We start from the raw sequence: 21,135 nt of genomic DNA, 5'->3' as shown, positions 1-21,135 counted from the left end.
CCCTTGTCGGTCCGGGCTAAGCAAGCTGCTCGGGTTTGCTCTCAGGAGCTTTTATTCCCTGCAAGTCTCGGTACAGCTTTGGAGGACCAGGGTGAAAATGGTGGCCTGCCACTCTCTGCCTGGAGGATCTGAGAACTCGGGGTCCTGCTCCTCAGTGCGCCCCCAGAGAAAAGCAGTCACTTCCGTCTCCCTGGTCTCCGGCCGCACTCCGTGCTCACCCGGCCTGTGACTGAGTGTTTCTATCTCTGGCACCTGACCCCGTGTGGAGTCTCCAAACCCAGCAGATCCCTGCAGTGCACTCCCACGCCGCTCCTCCTGGAGGAGGGAGGGGAGTCTCCCCAGCTTTGCTGCTTGTTGGGTCCCTGCTGGAGGCACAGTGGCCCGACTGGGCCACGGATCACAGTTTTTGGCAACCTCGAGCTGAGAGCCCGCCCCTCGGCTCCGTCTCTGCAGCCGGGTTCCCCGCTCGGATACCTGGGAGCTTTGCTGCACTCAGGCACCCCCGGTCTTTCTGTGACCCCGAGGGTCCTGTGACCACACTGTCCCGCGAGGGTTCCACTTCCCACTTAGCCACTGGAGTGACGTCCCTCTGTGGAACCGACTTCTAAAAGTTCCAATTTTGTAGCACTTGCCAGAAGCGGCTGACGGAGGCCCCCTCCACCACTGTCTATCCTCCGGAATATCGGCTCGGATTCACTTCTCCGCATGTCCTACCTTCCAGTAAGTGGTCGGGTCTCTGTTCAGAGAGTTGTTGCTACTCTCTTCTTCAATCTCCTGTTGAGTTCGTCGGTGTTCAGAATGGTTTGATCCCTATTCAGCTGAATTCCTGAGACCAGACGAAATCCAGGTCTCCTACTTCTCCGCCATATTGCTCCACCCTCTACTCTCAGTAAAAATTTTTTGAGCATGCACTTATAAAATGTCTGTCTTTACTTGTAAATTATATACAAGTGCTATTGTCAATCTGTGTTAAATATTAGTAAACTTGAACTTCATTCTTATCTTTTTAGATAAAAATTATAAATATCAAGTAAAGTTTAAATATATTCTTCCCTCCCCTGTATTGATGTCTTGTGACCTTACTTTGGAGACCATACACCAAGGACCTCTTTATGCCTGAGGCATTTCATGACTACTGTATCTATCTTTGAGTGAAACAGCATTTAATTAAAATCCTACTTGCTGCTGGAATTCAGTTCTATTTTCAGTTAACATTGCCTGCTCTAACAGCAAACTGTTAAGGGCAGGGATTCTTTCAATAATTGATTAGGACTCATAGGGGAATATAGCTCTAGTTAACGGGTATCTTCTGATTTGGTAGAGCTATGTCTTGTGAGTTCGTGCATCCAGCGAATTCTCAGATCACTTGCCACAGGCCCAACTACTCACCACTCTTTGGAGGTTTGTCAAACAAGGTAGTATAGAGGAGTGATTCTCAAAGTTCTCTGTTGGTAGTGTGCATCGTGCTATCTGTTGAGATTATTAAATGCAGATTCTGGGATCCCACTGCTAGGGAGACTGACCCTGTTAGATTTGAGGTTGGGTCTAGGAATCCACTTCTTTTTCAGGCTTCCCAAGTGATATTGACCACACTTTAAGAACAATGAAACTTGTATTCATATTTGCCACTTAACAGGTGGATGGCTTAGACATTTACTTTTACACTGGTTGAGTTTCTTCAGCTATAAAATGGGAAACGTAATAAAGTCCAGGACCACCTTGTAAGATTGTTTTGAGAGTTGAAATATGTGGTCATTTTATCAAAGGACTTTATAAAAAGTAACACATTAACATGTGACCTATTCCTCTAATTTTTTGATCTATTAAAAAACATACTCTCCATAACTAAGATATTCTATATAGTGTCAATTACTTTTTATTTCAGTGAAAACATGATTCTGAGCCTGTCTGTCCTATTCACTTGCCTCCCAAGGAAAGGGGCCATGGTTATACTTCTTTGCATGAATGGCGGTAAAAGAAAATAAGGATTAAGAATATAGGTTAAGTTCGAGCAAACCTGGATTCTGACCCCATCTTCTGTGTGTCTTGAACTAACTCCTTAACATACTCTTCTTTGTTAAGTAGTCATCCTAATAGATCTTACTTGTTAAGAAGTCTATGATATTAAATGTAATAACATAGCCAACATTTACTACATGCTTGCTACATGCCAAGCATTATTTAAAGTGGTTGTCATGTAATAACTCATTTGCTCACAAAAACCCTATGATTTTGAAGAGAGGTCCTAAAAGGGCCCCATTTTGCAGAGGGAAAAATCAAAGTATGGGGAGCTATAATGATGGCACTGGGACACGAGCCTCTGCCGTTTGACTCTAGAACCATCCTCTTTACACTTTTCAGCACTGCCTCTTTCTTATACAGGAAAAGCTTGCAAGTCACTTAGCACACCAGAAGGCACATGGTAAATCCTCAAAAGATGTGACATATTATTACCATCATTTGATTTCTTCACAGCTTCTTGCAGAATGCTTTGTGCGAGGTATTTGTTTAATAAATTTATGTTGATTTGATTTGGAAAGAACTCTGTTGTATTCTCTTGGGCTTCTAAAAGATATATTCAATGAGAGAGTCTCTTATTTTTCAGGCTAATGTGATTCATGTGGCTGGTTTTAGATTAAGTTACTGTCTTTTATTTACAAAAGGAGATTAAATGAATATGTACAGATCCAAGAACTTCAAAATCCCCCTTGTTAAAAACTGTTTAAAAATTTGTCTTCGTAAGACAAATAAGAGAGCTCATAGGGCCAATTTATAAAATAACTGGATTTTGCTATATAATGTGTTTAGCATTTTTCAAAACACATATTTAGAAATCTTCCCTGGTTCCTTTTTTTTGCTAGCTCTTACACTTACTGGTCCAATGTATCTGAAATATTCCCATTCAGTGCTTTGTGGCTTGTCTTTCTTTCCTATTTTCAGGATCAATTTATTCATCTGTATGTAAAATGGGGAGCTTTACCTGAGGAAGGCCAAAGAGGCAGATTGGACTGTATGGGGTAATATAAATCTTAGGTCAGAAAAATTGATGTGGTTTTATGTCCCATCTCTTTTGTCTTTATTTTAGCTATTTGAATAGTGGGTTAAGACCATCCCATAAGAACATTCAAACTCTACACTCCAAGGTACTACTGACAAAAGTTAAAAAACAATCTCCCCTCAAGTACAACCGAAACCCGTCTTTCTATCCCATCCAGAGACAGTCTAATTCTCTAGGCTATGGTGTAAGGAAACCTACCCAAGATGGTATAATTAGTAGGCTGAAGTCTTCTGGATTTAGATGTTGTTAGATAACTGGAGGAAATATGCCAGGAGTCAAAGGCCCTTGCCTTAGTTAACCATCTGCCTGCAAGCATTTTGGCCTTTCTGTCAGGATGGCAAAGGCAGGTTTGTCAGTATAGCAGAAAACCTGGTTTTTGGAAGAAGTTGCAGCCAGACTCCTCTTAGCCCTGATGAAGAGCAGCTCTATGAGTGACTTCAGTGTTCACTCCATTCCTAGCTGATCATAGCACAGACAGTTTGTTAGGCAGTCCTCAGCCTTTATCTTCTATTAGTCTGGTTTCAATCACAAAGTGAGAGGAACAACTATTTGAATGAATAGGGCAGGCTGGCTTTGGTGTTCATGGAGTCCTCAGTGTCTAGCATGATTAAGAACTCTGAGGCATACTTAAGGAAATGAACTTGGCTAAGATAATATGTTCTTTCTAGTAGTAAAATCTAAAATTTTTTTTGCATACAAATTTAAAAAATAGCAGTAATCAAGTTGAATGAAAATTATCATTGGGATATTTACAATAGAAGTACAAGTATCAGTCAAGACAAACTATGTTACATACATCCCCAAATCTCAGTGGCTTTAATAATGAAATTTTGCCTATCCCTGGACTGACTGTCGAATATGGGAAGTGGGGGTGAGGTGGAGCTCTGTTCCACACAGTCATTTAGGGATTCAGGCACTTTCTGTTTAGTTGCTATACCATCTCCTGGGGAATTAGAGTCTTCCAATGAATCCTCTGCGTGCAGCCTGCAGACAACAGAAGATGATGTGGAAGACTGGGTGTAGGAGTTTTAGGGATTGGACATAGAAGTAGTTACATCATTTTTACTGATACTCCTTTGAACACAACTCAAACTCATGACCTCACACAACTTCACTACAAGGGAGGCTGGGAGTTGCTTTCTAACTATATAACCAGAAAGAAAAATAAGTGGACTTCAGTGAACATATTTATTTATGGAGGTTAGTCGTCTTTTCTTTTTGTTCCTATGTGAATATTTCTTTTATAGGCTAAGAGGCATCAGTAGTCCTATTGCTCTCTGGAAAATTGTGCTCAACTTTCGTTTCTCATTTAGACTTTTGGTCTTGGGTTTTTTGTTTGGTTAGTTGTTTTTGTTTTTTGGTTGTAATTGGGTTTAGACATTTGGGTCAGACTGAATATCTTCTATGGCAGTGTAAATGCTAACTGTTGGTCCTCTTTCCCCTCCCACCTGGGGACTGGGGGTGGGAGAAATGAAAAAATTACAGCTGTGTTATGTCTCACATCTTGCCACTACCCAGCCTGATGTTAGGCTGACCCTAGGGGAAGGTAAAGGAGCAGATTTTCTACTGGGCTGCACCAGACATGGGGAAATGGGTGAATTTTCAGATTCTGTGAATTGTTAACACTTTTAATATGGAAGCTCATCACTAGATTTGTGACCACACATTGTGGCTGTGTATTTAACTTTGCTTTTCCATTTCTGGTTCTTTGGATTTAACTAGCCTGGTTACTTCTTCAGTATTATTAAAAAAAAAAAAAAAAAAAAAAAAAAAAGCTACACTAGTTTTCCTCCCAAATTTACTTGCATTTAATTCAACTTGTATTAAATACTTATAAAAAGTCAGTTCTTAAGATAACTAGGGATATAGGGGCTCCTGGGTGGCTCAGTCAGTTAAGCATCTGCCTTCAGCTCAGGTCATAATCCCGGGGACCTGGGATCAAGCCCCACATTGGGCTCCCTGCTCATCCAGGAGCCTGCTTCTCCCTCTTCCTCTGCTGCTTGCTCCCCCTGCTTGTGCTCTCTCTCCCTTTCTCTCAAATAAATAAATACAGTCTTTTAAAAAAAGATAACGAGGGATACAACAAGAATAAGCCACCTCCTGTACCTTCAAGGAGCGGAATGACTAAAGCAAGAGAGACTTGCTAACATATAACCAGTCTGCTGTGTTTATACAAGAGCTATAAAACAATTTGTAAGTATGAAAATAAGGGTACACACCAGAATATGGGAACATAAAAAGACATTATTGTGTCCTGTAAATGTTGTGAATGGCTTTTTAGAGGAGGAAACATTGGAACTAGAAGTGGAACAATGAGAAAGACCTTGCTAGGCAGGAAACAGGCGAGGGGTAGCTGGATATTCTGGGTGGAGAGCACTTTGCAAAGGAAGTCGTGTTGTGTTTAGGGAATGGTAAAGATTTAGATGTGTCAGATTACATGATGCCAAGGGAGTGAGAGTGGGATGATGTTAGGTTGGGAGGTTAAGTTGGAACCACATTTATGAAGGGTCTAAGAGACCATAATTTGTAATTAAGGGGTTTATAATGTAAGATATGGGAAATAGCAAACACTACTTTAGTATGGAAGTGATGAAATCAGATTTGCATTTTAGGAAAAATAAGTCGAGCAAAAGAATTGACAATAGGTTAGAGAATTTTAAAATCTCATACTGAGTTTATACATATAGAGACATTATTTATTTATTTTTTGTCTTTCAAAGACACAACAACCGACTCTTAAGTACAGAATTGATACAATAGATAATACCATTTCCTTTTTTCTCCCATGTACTTTTTCCAAAGGCCACATACAGCTCTAAAATAATATGATACCATGTTTTAGCCAATAGAAAATGCAGCGTCTACTTCCAGCTTCTGATAATGACAGCCTAGCTTGTATCAGAGTAGACTTCCTACCAATAGTAATTTAAAATTCTTGACAAAATATAAAAGCAACGTCAGGAACTGTTTATTGGCACTAGACAGCAACTAAAAGCAAGCTGAAACTAAAAAGGATTCTACCTTCGAAAGAAGGAAACCACACTGGGTAAGATCCACATTTAAATAGCTTTGACCCCACAGGCCCTCTGTGCCCCACATGGGAAGTGGCTGATAGGGCTCAAAGGAAAAAAACACTAGTTTTATCGGTTTTAGGCATCATAGGACTGAATTCAGTGTTGTCAGAATGACTAGGAATTGAGATTAGGATTCCTGAAGGGAGAGAGTCACAGAGGAGGGAGCCCCCAAATCTGTAAATGAATACCTGTAATCTTTGGCAGAGCCTTAAACTGTCCATGTACATACAGATAAAGAGTCCAAGGAGCCCAGGAAGTAAACGAGAGCCAGAAGGCTGAAAGAACTGAGCAGAACATTCAGTTTCTCACTTCAGGAATATAGAGTTCAGAATTTTAGCTCCATCGAGTTAGAGGGAATCGACAAACACTTGGGTTTTCCATTGAAACTCTGGAAGTTTCATGCTTTAGGAGTAAAGACCACATCCTAGAAGTAAAGGAAAACTGGAATAAACCTGCCTTAACAAAGCCTAAACTGAGGCCTCCCTGTTACCTGGCAGTAATCTGTTTGTAGGAGCAAACTTCAATGATGTTTGGAGGAAGATAATATAATTTAAAGCCTTTACAACATCTTTACAGTGTTTATATGTCATCAGTAATTACTGGACATGCAAAGGAACAAGAAAATGTGACCCAGAGTCATGGGGAAAAAGCAGTCAATATAAACAAACTCATAACTGACAGACACTGGAATTGTCAGATAGGATGTTAAAATCACTATGCAGAATCTGTGAAGGCATTTTCATGAATAGATGGGTGAGGAGATGGGAAAATTCAGGAGTGATATGAAAACTGTAAGAAAAAGAACCAAAGGCAAATCTCAAGATCTAAAAAATACATCTCTGAAATTAAAAAGAAAAATTAGATGGAGCTAATAGCAGATTTAACACAACTCAGTAATAAAAAAAGACAATAAAAATTAGCAAAAGACATGAGCAGACACTTCCAAAAAGAATATATATGAATGACCAAGAAGCACTTGGCAAGATACTTAACATCATTAATCATCAGGGAAATGCAAATTGAAATCACAGTGAGATACCCCTTTATATCCATTAGAATTGCTAAAATTAAAAAGGCTGACAAAACCAAAGGATTGTCAAAACTTGAACTCTCACACTTTGCTGTGGGTGCATGTAAATTGGTATAATCATTTAGGAAAACTGTATATTAGTTCTTTATAAAGTAGAATATACCCTGACCCAGCAATTTTATTAATAGTTATTTGTCCAATGGGAATAAAAACATATAGCACAAAAGCACTTGTAAAGTATGCAGATTTATTCACAATAGCTAAAAACTGTAAATATACCACTGCCTATTTATAGATGAATGGATAAAGAAATTATGGTATTTTTAACCGTGGAATATCACTTGGGAATAAAGAGGAATGAAGTAGAATTGCATGCAACAACACAGATGAATCTCAAAAATAAGCTGGGTAAAAGAAGCTAGCCCCTATTCTCCATCTCTTATATAAAGTTTGAAGTTATGTAACAGGCAAAACGTAGTTAGGCTGATTGAAATCAGAAAAGGGGCTCTCTCTGTGGGGTGAGAAGGGAAATTGGATGGAAAGGGCACAGGAGAACTTTTTGGGTTGACGGAAAACATTTTGCATTTTTATTGGTATCATGGTTGCATGAGTATATACCTTTGTTATGTATCTACTCATCAAAACTGCACGTTTGGGATCTGTGCATGTGATTGTATGACCATTACAACTCATAAGTAGAATTGATGGGAACTGACAGGCAATGTAATGTGGTGGTTCAACATACCACATGCAGGGATTGAGGTAAGACTACCTGGATTCAGGTCCTAAAGGCAGTGAATTATAGTGGGTCAGGGTATGGTAAGGTTTTGAATCATATTGCCAGTATTTTGTGAACATTGGTAGGTTACTAATGTCTTTTAAGCCTCTATAAAACGCAGATGATAAAATTAGTATCTGCTGGTAAAGTTGTCCTGAGTGTAGTGGCTGGCGTATAGATGCACTCAAGAAATTTAAGCTGAAGTCATTATTATTAAATAGCTCTTTGGCCGTTTTTTCATTGATCTAATGCAGTCATGAATGCTGGTATAACGTGAAGATTTTGAGAATTAGATATCTATAAACTGCATTATACTGCCATCTAAATAATGTAGACAATATTTGACAGCATATGATTAAATACACTAGCAAATCCTATTTTAATTATCCATTTCAAACTAAGTAACTAATTATCTCTTTGCCAAGAAAAATTTTTCAGTTTAAAATACTTCTTTTGATGCTCTTGTAAAAAAAAATTCAAACATAAATTAGGGCCTAATTTTTTTCCTAATAGTCTCACCCTCTGTTTCCCATCTCATGATCACTTTTTATATTTTGGTATATCTTTGGGGTGCATGTGTGTGTGTGTGTGTGTGTGTGTGTGTGTGTGTGTGTGTGTAACTTTGTAAGCAAAACTGTGACTGCATGATTTATGTACTCTTCTAAACCTGACATTTCATTTCGAAATCTTTCCATGTTTAGGACTATTTACATACAGAGTTGGCCCATTCTTTTTAGCAGCTGCATAATAGTATTGCACTGATGGATTTTGATTTATCTAACTAGCTCTCTGAGAAGTTCCAAGTTTCCACTATTATAAACAACTCTGACATTCTTAGAGTTGTAGGTTTTGCACTTGTGTTAATTATTCCATAGAATATTTTTTTTTAAAAGTAGAATTGCTATGTGAAAGAGTTTGAACAAAATTTATTAAGCTTTTTTTGGAAGAGAAAAATTGTATGTGTGAGTATGTGTATGACTGAACAGTGAAAGAATGAGCATTGGAACACTGAGGATTCTCTGGGTCAATTCCATGGTGTTGTGGACTGTGGAGAGAGGGGGACATCTTCAGATCTCTTAATATCCTGGTTTATTTTCACATCCCAACTTACTCTTACTCTCTACCTCTTTCTCACTTTACCCTTCATTTAACAATCTTGCATTTCCTTTCAGTCCAAGAGGTCCATTCAACAACAACTAAGAACCCAAGTGTTCAATTTCCTAATGTATGTGCATATGATCTTTGAGCCTTCCATCTGTGCACTCACGCCCGCCCCATCCAGTCATATAAAGTCTTAATTTCCAACAGCATCAGATTTGTGTTTTTGAAAGGTGAGTCTCACTGTGTAGGCCAGACGTGAAGGGGAAGGATGCAGAGGCCAGAGGACTGATGAGACTTCAGGTTGGTGAAAGGAAGGAAGCTGTTCAATTTGTGGAGCAAGGGCAGGAACAGCTCAAGTTCTTGGCTTAGTTGCTGTCAGGTGAGTGAGGGTGGTTTTATGGGCGTTTACTAAGACCCAAGCTACCCTTGCCTATCATCTAGTGCCCTGTCAGCTGCAGAAACACAGCTGTGTTTGTGTCCTGCTGTTGGGCGGGTGAGGGGGAACTCGGAGGTCTGGTTCTTTTTTTAATGGCTTTAATTCTACTCTTAGTTTTGAGGTGAATATGGATGTTTTAGAGTGCTGTGCTCACTTTCTTCTCGACCTTTTTCTTCTATAACCTGTGGTATGTCAGACACAATACTTACCAGCTTGGGAGACAGAATTGTTAGCATTTCATTCGCACCCTGTGTTCAGTGACCTCAAGTTGATAGTATGAAATTGGGCATGGTGGGGATATTTACACAATTGAGAATGGAAATGGCAAATCAGGGATTCCCCCATCCCAAGAGAAACTGCCGCTTAATGTTTACCAGCACACTGCATGACTTTTGTAACCCTTCTACCTCTGCTCACCACACACACACACACACACGAAAATATAGTGTTTGAAGGATTGGACGTCACGGGTTTTCTTCCATGAGACACGGTGATTTTCAAGAGAAACAAATTGAGTTCCTTTTATCTTCCTGTCTCGGGTTTTGCATTTACTTCCAAAAGGACAAAACGAGCTAACTTTTTTCTCTCTCCCTTAGTGGATGGCTGTATTCACAGAGCAGCTGGGCCCTGTTTACTGGCTGAATGTCGTAACCTGAATGGCTGTGAAACTGGACATGCAAAAATCACATGTGGCTACGACCTGCCTGCAAAATGTGAGTACAGCCCTTGGGAACCCTGTTTCCAAATCAGCTGAGCACGTGTCTCTGATTTTATCCCGAAAGTGTGCAACTGGGAAAGGAAGTGGTAGTGGGGATATTTAATTAAGTGGGCTTATATTCGGATTTTGTACTTGGTAATAAAATGTGTGCTCCAAGTAGTTCTTTAAATATATATGTATCATATGTGAGTGTAGGAGATTTTTGTTCAGGTCTTCAACAGAGTGTCTCTGAAACAGAGAAATAAAAATATGAGCAAAATATACATTATAGCATTTAAGTGCCATGGAGTGACAGCTTCTGGAAGTGATGCCAATTTCTTATTCCTTGTTCAGGTTTCTTGATTGTGAATGTGTTTAGAACAAAAGAGATCAAAGTGATGTATTGTGTTTTCAGCTGCCATGTAAAGGCTGATTGGCAATTACAGCCAAGACATCTGTCACACTTTGCTTTCAGGAAAAGCCAATGGAATGTGGTTGTCAGTGTGAGAATGTATTTGCTCTTTGAATGTGGAATGGTCAAAATTTCCATTATATTTGAATAGAGAGAAGTATTGCATTTGATTGACCTTGTTGCCTAGTCGTTTAGCCAATCGAGTGGGGTGGTGTGGAATAAAAATACTTAGGAGCAGGTTAAAGGCACGGATTTTTTAATCACATAACCTTCAGGGCTTGGCGGGTGGAGGTAAAGGGTTTCATTGCACTGTTAAGGTGTTCATTGATTTGGAAATTGTGACACCAATTAATTGTTTATTCTATTCATCTGCTTCTTATGATACTGCCTGGGTCTGTGAATACATTTTATGTAAAAGTGAAGTGAGTTTTTGTTTTTCGGTTTTTTTTGCAGTGGAGAAAACATGACTGAAAAATTATAACACTATCTGTAGGATACTTGTTGGGCTCTGTATAGACAGGGTGTGTAAGAATGAATTTCCTATGGATATGTGTGAGTGGAGAGATAGTGTGTTATATTTTAAAGATTACTTTAAATAATGTTTAAATCTGAGGTTTTGTAGTAAATGTCATATATTAAAATGATATTTTTTCTTTATAAACATTATAATACTGCATTCTATATTTCTCACAGTGGGTTCTAGTGAATGTATATCAACTATATACTGTTTAATTTTTCCTTCAGTGGCTTCTCAACTTCTCACTTTTCTTTCTTTCTTAGTGTTTTTACCTTATGTGAAAGAGTCAAATCATGTACCAAATGGCCCCTCACTCCCACTTGAAATGTATATTTATGTCAAATAAAGTCCTTTGTGTACAGTGGTGTTCCAAACAGTTCTCCCTTTGAGTCAGAAAACCTGAGTATTAAAGGTGATTTCCCTTTCCAGGATTATATGTCTCTATGTTTACAAATATTGGTCATTTTTTCTTTTTAACACCATATTACCTTTGTGATATAGCTAACTGATACTGCCCTGAGAACAAGCAGATTATTGATTACTTTCAGACTTGTGTCTGTCCTTAAACTAATGAATAAGGCCTGGTTTCCTACTGCTTTACTACTTTCTTTCTTATGTATTAAAGCACCAATAAGAAATTCTTTACCTCTGAGATTTCTGAAGACAGATAACCTCAGTATCACTAAATACGACCAAATAAAATGATGGCTTTAGTGTATGGGTTGATGCCATGATGATTCTGTCTAATGTGCTTGCTCCTGTCTGACATCCCTCTAAATCATCCAGCTTAGTTCAGGGTTATTGAGGGAGGTATGAAGATTAATGATACCAAGACCTATGCTTGAGGAGTTTCATGATTGAGTCATAACTCTGAGCCAAGGTGTGGCTTTCCTGGGGACTCCGGGCCAACTGAGTCTTTGTGGCACAAGGACTCTAGTTAACAAAAGTCAGTCCACAGGACTTGGTACCAAATCTGTGTGAACTGAGATAATGAGAGCCTTAAACACATTCAAGTCGCTGTGCACAGGCCACAGGGCACATCTAGTAAGAAAATCATCCAGCACCATAGAAAGGACCAGACTTGGGATGGCAGGGCCACCTCATGAAAGTCACACACATGGACTACTTGTGAATAAGTCTTGGTATTTCTCTATATTTTGAAAGATTAATGATCTATATTGGAAACATAAAGAAAAGCAAAGAAAGCAATCAAGCAATATGGAAATGAGTAATAATAGCTTACATCTGTGTGCCACTTTATAGTTTTCCACAGTACTTTCACAAGCCTTTATATTTTAAATTGTATTTTATAAACATTGTGTGTGTGTGTTCATTTTCCCTTCTCCTACCCCTGAAAGATGTTTTTCTTTCTCATCAATTCGGTTCATCCATTTCAGAGTCATTAACAATCCACAGATGTGCTTTTGTAGAGAGAGAATGAAAGGGAGCTCATTACATACTGTTTGGGTCATTTTCCCCCTCTATATTTAATAATTCCATGACAGTTTGACAGCAGAAACTAGTTCCTATCTGTCCTCTGTGACAGCAGGTTTATCATTATGGGCGTACTAAAGCCAGTCATCCAGCCACCAATGATAATATCTTCATGCATCAGCAATTTGTTTGGAAAACGCTGTTGTCTAGGTTACAGACAAACTTGGTAATTTTGGACTGGTCTTTGCTTCTTTTATGCTTGCTAAATTAATCTTTTTTTAATGCTTATATTTGAATTAATCATGTTTGTAAGTCTATATTGTGACTCATCATAATTGGTAGAAAGATAAGCCTCAGAGATTTAGTTTATTCTTCATTGTTTGGATATTTTGATTTCTTTTGATGTACAATATCCAATCATTCTTTTCAAAATAATCATAAGAGTGGAAAGAATATTGGTGAATATTTCATTAAATGTGATTGCTAAAGAAATGACTTAAGAGGTAGACTAAGGACTTTTTATACAGTTGGACCTTTTGGGACCTTCTCTTTTACAATATTAGATTCATAATAAAATTTAGATTTCTACAGAGTTTTAGAAGCTTATCAACATGTGGAACCTTTCTATTCATGCTATCATCATTCTACCAGAGGGCCAACTTCATGTGGGAGAAGTTTGTCTATCAGAGTCACAGTTTTAGTGTCAATATCTAGCACAATGTTTCCTGAATATGTGCTGAATTAATGTGAATGAATGAGTGATCAAATAAATAGTTTCAGAACTTTTCACCTGGAAAATAGTTTTGCAAATGTTTCCTCTACTAATTCTTTCCCTCCTGCATTGCATTCTGCCTGGTGCTGGTAGACTGATATTCCTAAGTCCAGAGTCCTCATAATTGTCTATAAGACTCTAAGCGTTGTAGCCCTCCTTGCATCTTGGACATCATCTCCCTCTGTCCTCTTCTTGGCCACACAGGTTGCTTTTCTGACCTGTAATGCACTTGCATTAGTGTTTCCTCCGCCTAGAATTCTATTCTTCTACATACCTATCTGGCTTGCTCCCTCACCTACGTCAAACCATTGCTCAAATGTAACCTCCAGTATTGCCCAAAACAACCTGCTTATAATTGCTTTTTTGTTTTATTTATAATTGCGTATCTATAGTATTTAACCTTCAAATACTTGGTATCATTTACTTACCGATTTTGTTTTTGTCTGTCTTCCCCCGTGAAAATGAGGGCAGAGATTTTTTTTTTCTGCATCTTTTTCACTTACTGCTTTGTCCATACAGGTTAGAAAAATATTTGACACATAATCGGGGCTCAAAATATGTTTGTTGAATGAATGGGTAAAAACCTAACTCCACTACTCTCAAAATCCTTGGAAGGGTTTTTCTTTAAACACAGACTTGTTAGCCTGATTACCTTTGGCCTTCCATGATTTACTGCCATATCCTGCACTAACAAGCTTTTACATGACCTGAATTGCTCACAGTGGTGTGCCTGTGCTGGGGTCTGTATTTAGGGCCATCTAGAAAGCTCTTTGCCCCTTTCCTGTCTTCTTGACTCAACTCAAATATCACTTCTGTCATGAAACAAGTCTTCCTTATCAACTCTGCAAAATGCATTTTTTTTTTCCTTCAAACTCATGAATACAGCTTGTTAACACACTGAGGACACTTTTCACTACTTTTTATTGTTATACCTACAAGCTTTCCACCTTTCTATCAGTCCCTTGTATATAATGGGTACTAGAAAAACATCTACTAAATGAATTACTTGTTAAATGTGGAAGATTGGTTGATAATTGGTGATGGGCAAGATGTAAAAGACAATTTATGTTAATATCCCTGAGAAATGATGAAATTAGTGTTAATTATCCCTTGGGTTTTTTAAATCACATTTTAACATCCATCTAATTCCAAAGTCTTTTGTTTAAGGAATTTACTTTTAATGGTGCTTCTCCTAAGGGTGAACAAATAAATATAAAGAAACTATATCAACTTAATTTAATGTTTTTTGGCATAGCTCACATATCTCTTCTATTTCTTGAGAATGCTCCATTTTTAGGCTTTAAGGCTGAATAATCATGAATGATAAATGGAAAAATATTAAAATCTGTATATAAAGTGGTAGGATCTGTTTCTTTTATTCTTTCCATTTAATCTTTGGAAGATATCAAAGAGTAATATTAGCATCCAACTCACAGGTTTTTATTAATCATTTGAAGGGAGACTGTCGGATGAGAGACCACAGTATAGCATATATGAATCAGAATCTTCATTCTATTCCCAGGTACAATAATAATCAGATGATAGTAGCTTAAAAGGTACAGTTGATAATAATACTTCTCCCCTGCCCTTCATCAAGAAATCATAGTACTTTGAAACATTAGCTCATCAGTCCTTTTGAAATTTCTATGAGGAAGTGACATGACAAGTAATGGTGTTCTTTTTCAACACAAAGGGAAATTCAGGTACAGAATGGTTAAGTTCGTTGCTCCCAGTAACAAACTATGTCCATGTTAGGCGCATGGCAGATAACTCAAGTATCACCTGTTTAGGGCAAGAGTCTATGGCAGGTGTTGGCCAAGGCCTACTGCGTGCTTTTTATAGATAAAATTTTATTAGAATACAGCATTTGGGGGCACCTGGGTGGCTCAGTTCATTGGGCATCTGCCTTCAGCCAGGGTCATGATCCCGGCGTCCTGGGATTGAGTCCCATATCGAGCTCCTTGCTTAGGGGGGAGCCTGCTTCTCCTGCTTATGCTCTCTCTCTCTCTGTCAAATAAATAAAATCTAAAAAAAAAAATACAGCATTTGTTTCCATATCATCTATAACTGCTTTCATGAGACAGTGTCACGTAGTTGCCACAGGAACTCTATGACCAGAAAGCATGGAATATTTACTATCAGGCTTTAACAGAAAGATTTTGCCAATTCCTGGTCTTTGGCAATCCCTATTTTTTATAAAGGAGGAAGCTGAGATTCAGAGAGGTTAAATATTTATTGAATTTTACTGAATGTACATGATTTAGATCCCTACTGACAAAAGTGGGAATAAAATACCTGCCGTCTATTTCTTGGGACAGCTCTTGCTTCTGTTGCCTCAATAGAACATCACCTTGGGAGGATGATCTGAAGCCTTTTAAATCTTTCAAATTATAAGGCCACCTTGAAAAAAAAAAAAGGGTCATTTTTCTCAGTAGGGCCATACCTGGAAAGTGAGTAAGTCAAGTCTCTGAAGGGAGAGTTAATTCAAACCACTAAAGTATTAGGCAATAAATCTTTATGCCTTTCTTCCTCCAGTGGTGGTAGCTAATATGCTCAAAGGGAGCCTGTAGTCCAGAGTAAATTCAGTTTCTAGAGTAGGTAACTCATGAGATGGTTCCCAGTTAGTCCTCTGTGATGCGTGACCTGATTTCAGCCATCATGGGCTCCACCAGCAGGTGTCTGATTGTGAAGGCAGTGGAGTGGGCATGCTGTCAAGAATATGACTCTGTCAGGCTTTGATGGAGATCTGAGGGCCCTCATGAGCCCCTTCCATAATTAAATGACTTATATTACACAAAGAGAAAAATGGCTCTTGAAGAATATAGAACCATCTTCCTTCCTGAAGAGAGACATGGGATTGTTCCTCCTAAAACCAACTCTGATTGGCTCATTTTCCTTAAGTGCTTTAGGCATTTAATTACTATTTGAATCTATTTCTTCATAATTACCACCCCTTTCATTTATATTAAGCAGTTTTATACATTTTTATCTCCTTAGTGATCCTTATGATGAATGTGGAAGTGAAAATGGCAGAAAGATTATAAAACACAGAGTGGTGGTTCTCAAAACGCACTCCTTGGAGCGGCAGCAGCACCTGGGGATTTGTCAAGAGATGCAAATTCCTTTGCCCCACCCCAGACCTACTGAATTAAACTTTGTGGTTTAACAAACTCTCCATGTGACTTTGATGCAAACTTAAGCATGAGCATCATTGACCTAGACAGTGGTGGAATCCTGAGCAGAACCCTTGGCTTTTGATTCCTTACCCTAGTCCTGTTTCGCTACACAACATAGGCATCCTTTTGGGTTGCGGATTAGGGCTTTCTTTGAAGAGAACTCAGACATGCTCTTCTTTTCCTTTGTGGCATGTTCACAGTTAGTATTTGTTTCCTTATTTATTGCCTGCCTTCTCAAACAGACTAACAGTTTGAACAGAGAAAAGTCCTATCAGTCTCATTCACCCCTGGTATCCTTAGTATCTGACATATCCAGAATCAAGTTCATGGCCTTTGATACATGTTTACTGGAGGAATTAATGAAGGCATTGTCTTTGCGATAGTCATAGCTGCCACTGCAGGAAACCAACCAAGAAGACACTCAAGATAGGACTACGTGATACCAGAAATCTGCAGAGCTACTACTGCTACCATCTCAGCATCTCTGTTATCCTGTCACCAGCCATGCTTCTTGCTCAAAGACTCTAGCAGTGAAAGAAAGCACAGGGGGACAAAGTTTGCTCAACTTGTCCACATGGCACCCAGATAACCTACACTTGGATTACTTTCTTTCATTTTCTCTCTCTTTTTTACCCATTGTAATAACATAGATTCCATCTCCAAGTGGCTTTGTGATGAAATAACTAAAGGACTCTAATAGTAAATAGTTGCTTCTAAAAATAACAACATCTTGGAAGCAGCTAGTATTTACATTGTTGTAAATGTACTAGCTGAATGTAGACTAAGTGCCTGTGCTTGGCTTGCGTTATTTGAGATCTTAGCAGGCCTTCAGAGGACACTGTCTATACCTTCTTTTGCCTATGTGATCAATAGGAAATAACAGTGTAAATCAATTCTGGGTAATAGTGTAAATGGGCTCTCGAAGGCAATTCCTGCTGTGAAATAAGTAGTTAGCTGTGACACTGGCGTTAACCGCAGTAGGGGTAATCAGCCTTTGGATATATTTAATCAGAGTTATCAGCTAAGATTGAAAAGAGAGCCACTGTTGTGCAGGGATAATCATTTTCAGGATTTAAAAGATGAATATTTGAAGGTGTTCTCATAAATTAAAGCCATCAGAATTGCTTTGAGTAATTTGGGATGCTTTGAGGTCAGGCACAAGCAAACAGGAAAGGTTAATTTCAGAGCCACAGTAGTTAATGTGCAGGAACTGAGGAATACATTTATAGAAATAGTGAATGCTGAGTTAAACGAAGATTTCCCCCCACTGCTAAGAGATTCCTTGAGCTATCACTAACCTATGTGATTTGATTAAAAAGTGGGCAACACATAACGGTTTGTAAATTTATTAATTATCCCTGCAATTAATTATGAAGCCCAAATACTAAATATTAGACTACATTATGGCTTGATTAGAGGTGTTTCCAATTGAAAACATTGATAAAACCAAGTTTTTCCCTATAGAATTAAAGATTGATTCTGGGTCAAGAGCACTAAACATCAAGGTAGAAAGTCTAAAGAGAGGTCTTGAATCCAGGATATTCTAATTGTTTGGTAAAGTCCCTTAACCTCTGAGCCTAGGTTTCTTCATCCATAATTATCTGGGGATAGTCGTATCTACCTTGGGTGAATTTGTTAGGATGCAGAACCCCTGTTTATCAGGGTAAGATATAATATAGATATATGGCTCTATTATTACTTGTAAAATACTTAGCATACCTCATTTACTTATTCATTTAGTTTGTTGAGTACCTATTCTGAGCGAGAGTGCTCTTCTGGAATGTAGAAAACTATAGTGAAAAAGCTAAGGTTCAAATACTCTGAGATCTTAGGTTCTTTGCACAGAGAGGCAGATAATAAACACATTCACATAAGAGCAAAACACCTCAGATCATGGTAAGGGATATGAGGAATATAAAGAGTGGCAACAGAGTGGAGAGTGGGAGGGAAAGGGTTACTTTTCCCATGGTGGTCGGGGAACACCACCCCTTAGAGATGGTAATGGAGCTGAGACCCCATAAGCTATCCAGGAGAAATTTATTTCTGGCAAAGTTAAAGTATTTTACTATAGGGTTAAAAAAAGTCACCTTGCCTGATATCTAAAACAAGATAGTCCCTGACTTTTTCAACTGTTCTTCCTTGGTATGGATATTATATTTCAGTTCTGACATATGTATAATCTTAAGTTTAGTCCGGTTTTTGGAGCTAATAGAGGTAATGCTGCTGCAGCAGCTACTGGAGTGGACAGGGATTTTAATGATTCTCTTATCTGACCTCCTAATTTTACAGTTAAGGAAACTGAGGCCCAGAAAGATTATTTAATTTTTATTTTTTATTTACCATGTGAAAAGTGACAGAGCAAAGACTAGAGTCTGGGTATCCTGACTCACAGTATAGTGCTCTGTCTGCTGAAACATACTGCCTCTCCTAGTCTCTTAGATAATACTAAATCTCTATAGGGGTGTTATGAAATTAATCAAATATTAAGGGAGTTGATGTACATAAACATGCTTTTGAAATACTGATTTCTTATTTTTATATGGTACTATATTAATAGTCATTTTAAGTGAGCTATGTATACATGACATCATGAAGTCTACCAGTAATATTTATGACAATAATCCATCTGAACATATGCAGTAGTGACTGGTGTTTGAGAAAATATGGGAGTCATAGATAGGAATTAAGAAAAAAAATAGTCCCATACCATCCTCAAGACTTAGACATTTGTTCCTGCTTCCTCCTGGTATCTGTTCTCAGAGGAAGGGGAAGAGCTTCAAAAGTCATTTTGAGAAACTTAAGATGAGAACTTTATTGGTTTTAAAGATACATCCACAAGTTTGGTATTTCTCCCCTGGAGAGGTAGAGTTTAATTCCCTTCACCTTGTATGTGGCCTGAACTTAATCACTCCTTTCTAGTGAATAGAATATGTCAGAATAATGGGAAATACTGAGATTAGGTTACAAAAAGACTATGGCTTCCATCTTTAATTCTCACTCTCTTTCAAATCACTCTGTTTCCTAGGGCTGCCATAACAAAATACCACAAATTTGATGGCTTAAAAGAGCACTTTGTTCTCTCATAATTCTGGCAGCCAGAGGTCTGAAATCAAGGTAGCAGGGGGAAATCCATCCTTGCCTCTTCCAGCTTCTGGTGACTCCAGGTATTTCTTGGGTTATAGCAACATAACTCCAAACTTTGCCTCCATTTTCACATGGCTATCTTCCCTACTCTCTTTTTTCTTCTCCTCTGAGGACACTTGTCATTAGGCCTACCCTATTCCAGAATGATATCAAGGTCTTGAGATCGTTAACTTAATTTCATCCACAAAGACCCTTTTTCCAAATAGGCTCACATTCAGATTCTGGGACTTAGGTCATGGAGATATCTTTTTGGGGTCACCATTCAGTACACTATATACTCTCTCTGGGTGAAGCAGCTTGCATGTTATGAAGCAGCTCTGAGGAGAAGAAAACCTGCAATCGTGTTGTAAGAGAACTCAAACAGCCTCTGAAGAGACTCCTAAGGCAAGAACTGAGGTCTGCCTGTAACAATGTGAGTAAACTTGGAAGGGGATCTTATGAGATTTGCTTACAGTCATTAAAGTGAGCTTGGGAGCACATCCTCCAGTCCCAGTTGAGCTTTCTGCTATTCACAGCCCTGGTGGATCTTGACTGCAACATCATGAAAGACATGGAGCCAGAACAACCCAGTGAAGCCACTCTCAAATTCCTGTCCTGAAAAACCTGGTGATAGCAAATATTTATGATTTTAAGTTTGGGGTATTTGTTACATAGCAATTGGTAACTAATACAGCAACTATAGGCATGAAGTTCATTTAACAAGATAAGGAGCCCACTCACAGAATGGTTGGTGTCTATTTTCTTAGCACATGACCTGCCAGGCTAAGGGACAGGTGAGGTGACATGCAAGGTGAAAGCAAAAAGAATTTGGGGTAATGTGACAATCAGTGATCTTAAAATCAAAAATGCGACCATACTCCATACCATACCTCTGTCATAGGCAGTGCACTAGACTGGTAAACTGTTATGAATAGAAACAAATATTTATGAATAGAAACTTGTCATTTTTATATTAAATATTTATATTTTACATTTAGTGTATGTTAAATACATATGTATTTATAAAGATAGGTAGATAGGTAGATAGATACACTTATAGATTAGAGGCAAAGAGAACCCAAATTCAGCTTAGCAAAAAGCATTGGGAGAAAAATAACACACACCCAAACACACAACTGGGTATTGATATTTACCTGATATTCCTTAAGTGTCTTTAGTCTTTGCACTTGTTACTCACATGCTCTTTATTGTTAGGAATTGCTGTTTTCATTTTGAGGGGGAAATTAATTCAGCCTTTGTCCTGTGTGGAAGCTGCAAGCTGAGTGAAGCAGAGCTAGCTTCCTATTTACGTTTATGGCAGTGCCCTTCTAAATCTGTTTGCTCTACCAGGTGGTGTGTTTCCCATTAGCTCCTTCATTTGTCAGAACCACCTAGAGGTTGCTCCATTTCTAATCACATGCTATTTGTGAAATCCCTATAATTTCCTAAGGCCTTCTGAAGCTTTCCTTTTCCTACCTGTGACATTTTGAGGAAAGATTTATTCCTCCTCTATATTTATTCTGCTTA

At 38.4% G+C, this 21,135-nt stretch overlaps 1 protein-coding gene across 3 annotated transcripts in view; it reads left to right on the top strand.

The window, feature by feature from the left end:
- The window catches only part of MACROD2 (mono-ADP ribosylhydrolase 2), a 2,068,343-nt gene that overhangs the window by 731,235 nt on the left and 1,315,973 nt on the right, over positions 1-21,135 (top strand). For all 3 annotated transcript variants that reach the window (XM_027621583.1, XM_027621584.1, XM_027621585.1), the window contains exon 5: positions 10,074-10,190. In XM_027621583.1, coding sequence (XP_027477384.1) covers positions 10,074-10,190 — 117 coding nt within the window. The remainder of the gene's footprint in view (positions 1-10,073; positions 10,191-21,135) is intronic.

This window comes from Zalophus californianus, chromosome 8, assembly GCF_009762305.2.
Source record: "Zalophus californianus isolate mZalCal1 chromosome 8, mZalCal1.pri.v2, whole genome shotgun sequence".
Taxonomy (NCBI): domain Eukaryota; kingdom Metazoa; phylum Chordata; class Mammalia; order Carnivora; family Otariidae; genus Zalophus; species Zalophus californianus.
The sequence above is the reverse complement of the archived record's forward strand: the minus strand, read 5'-3'. Positions and strand labels throughout refer to the sequence as shown.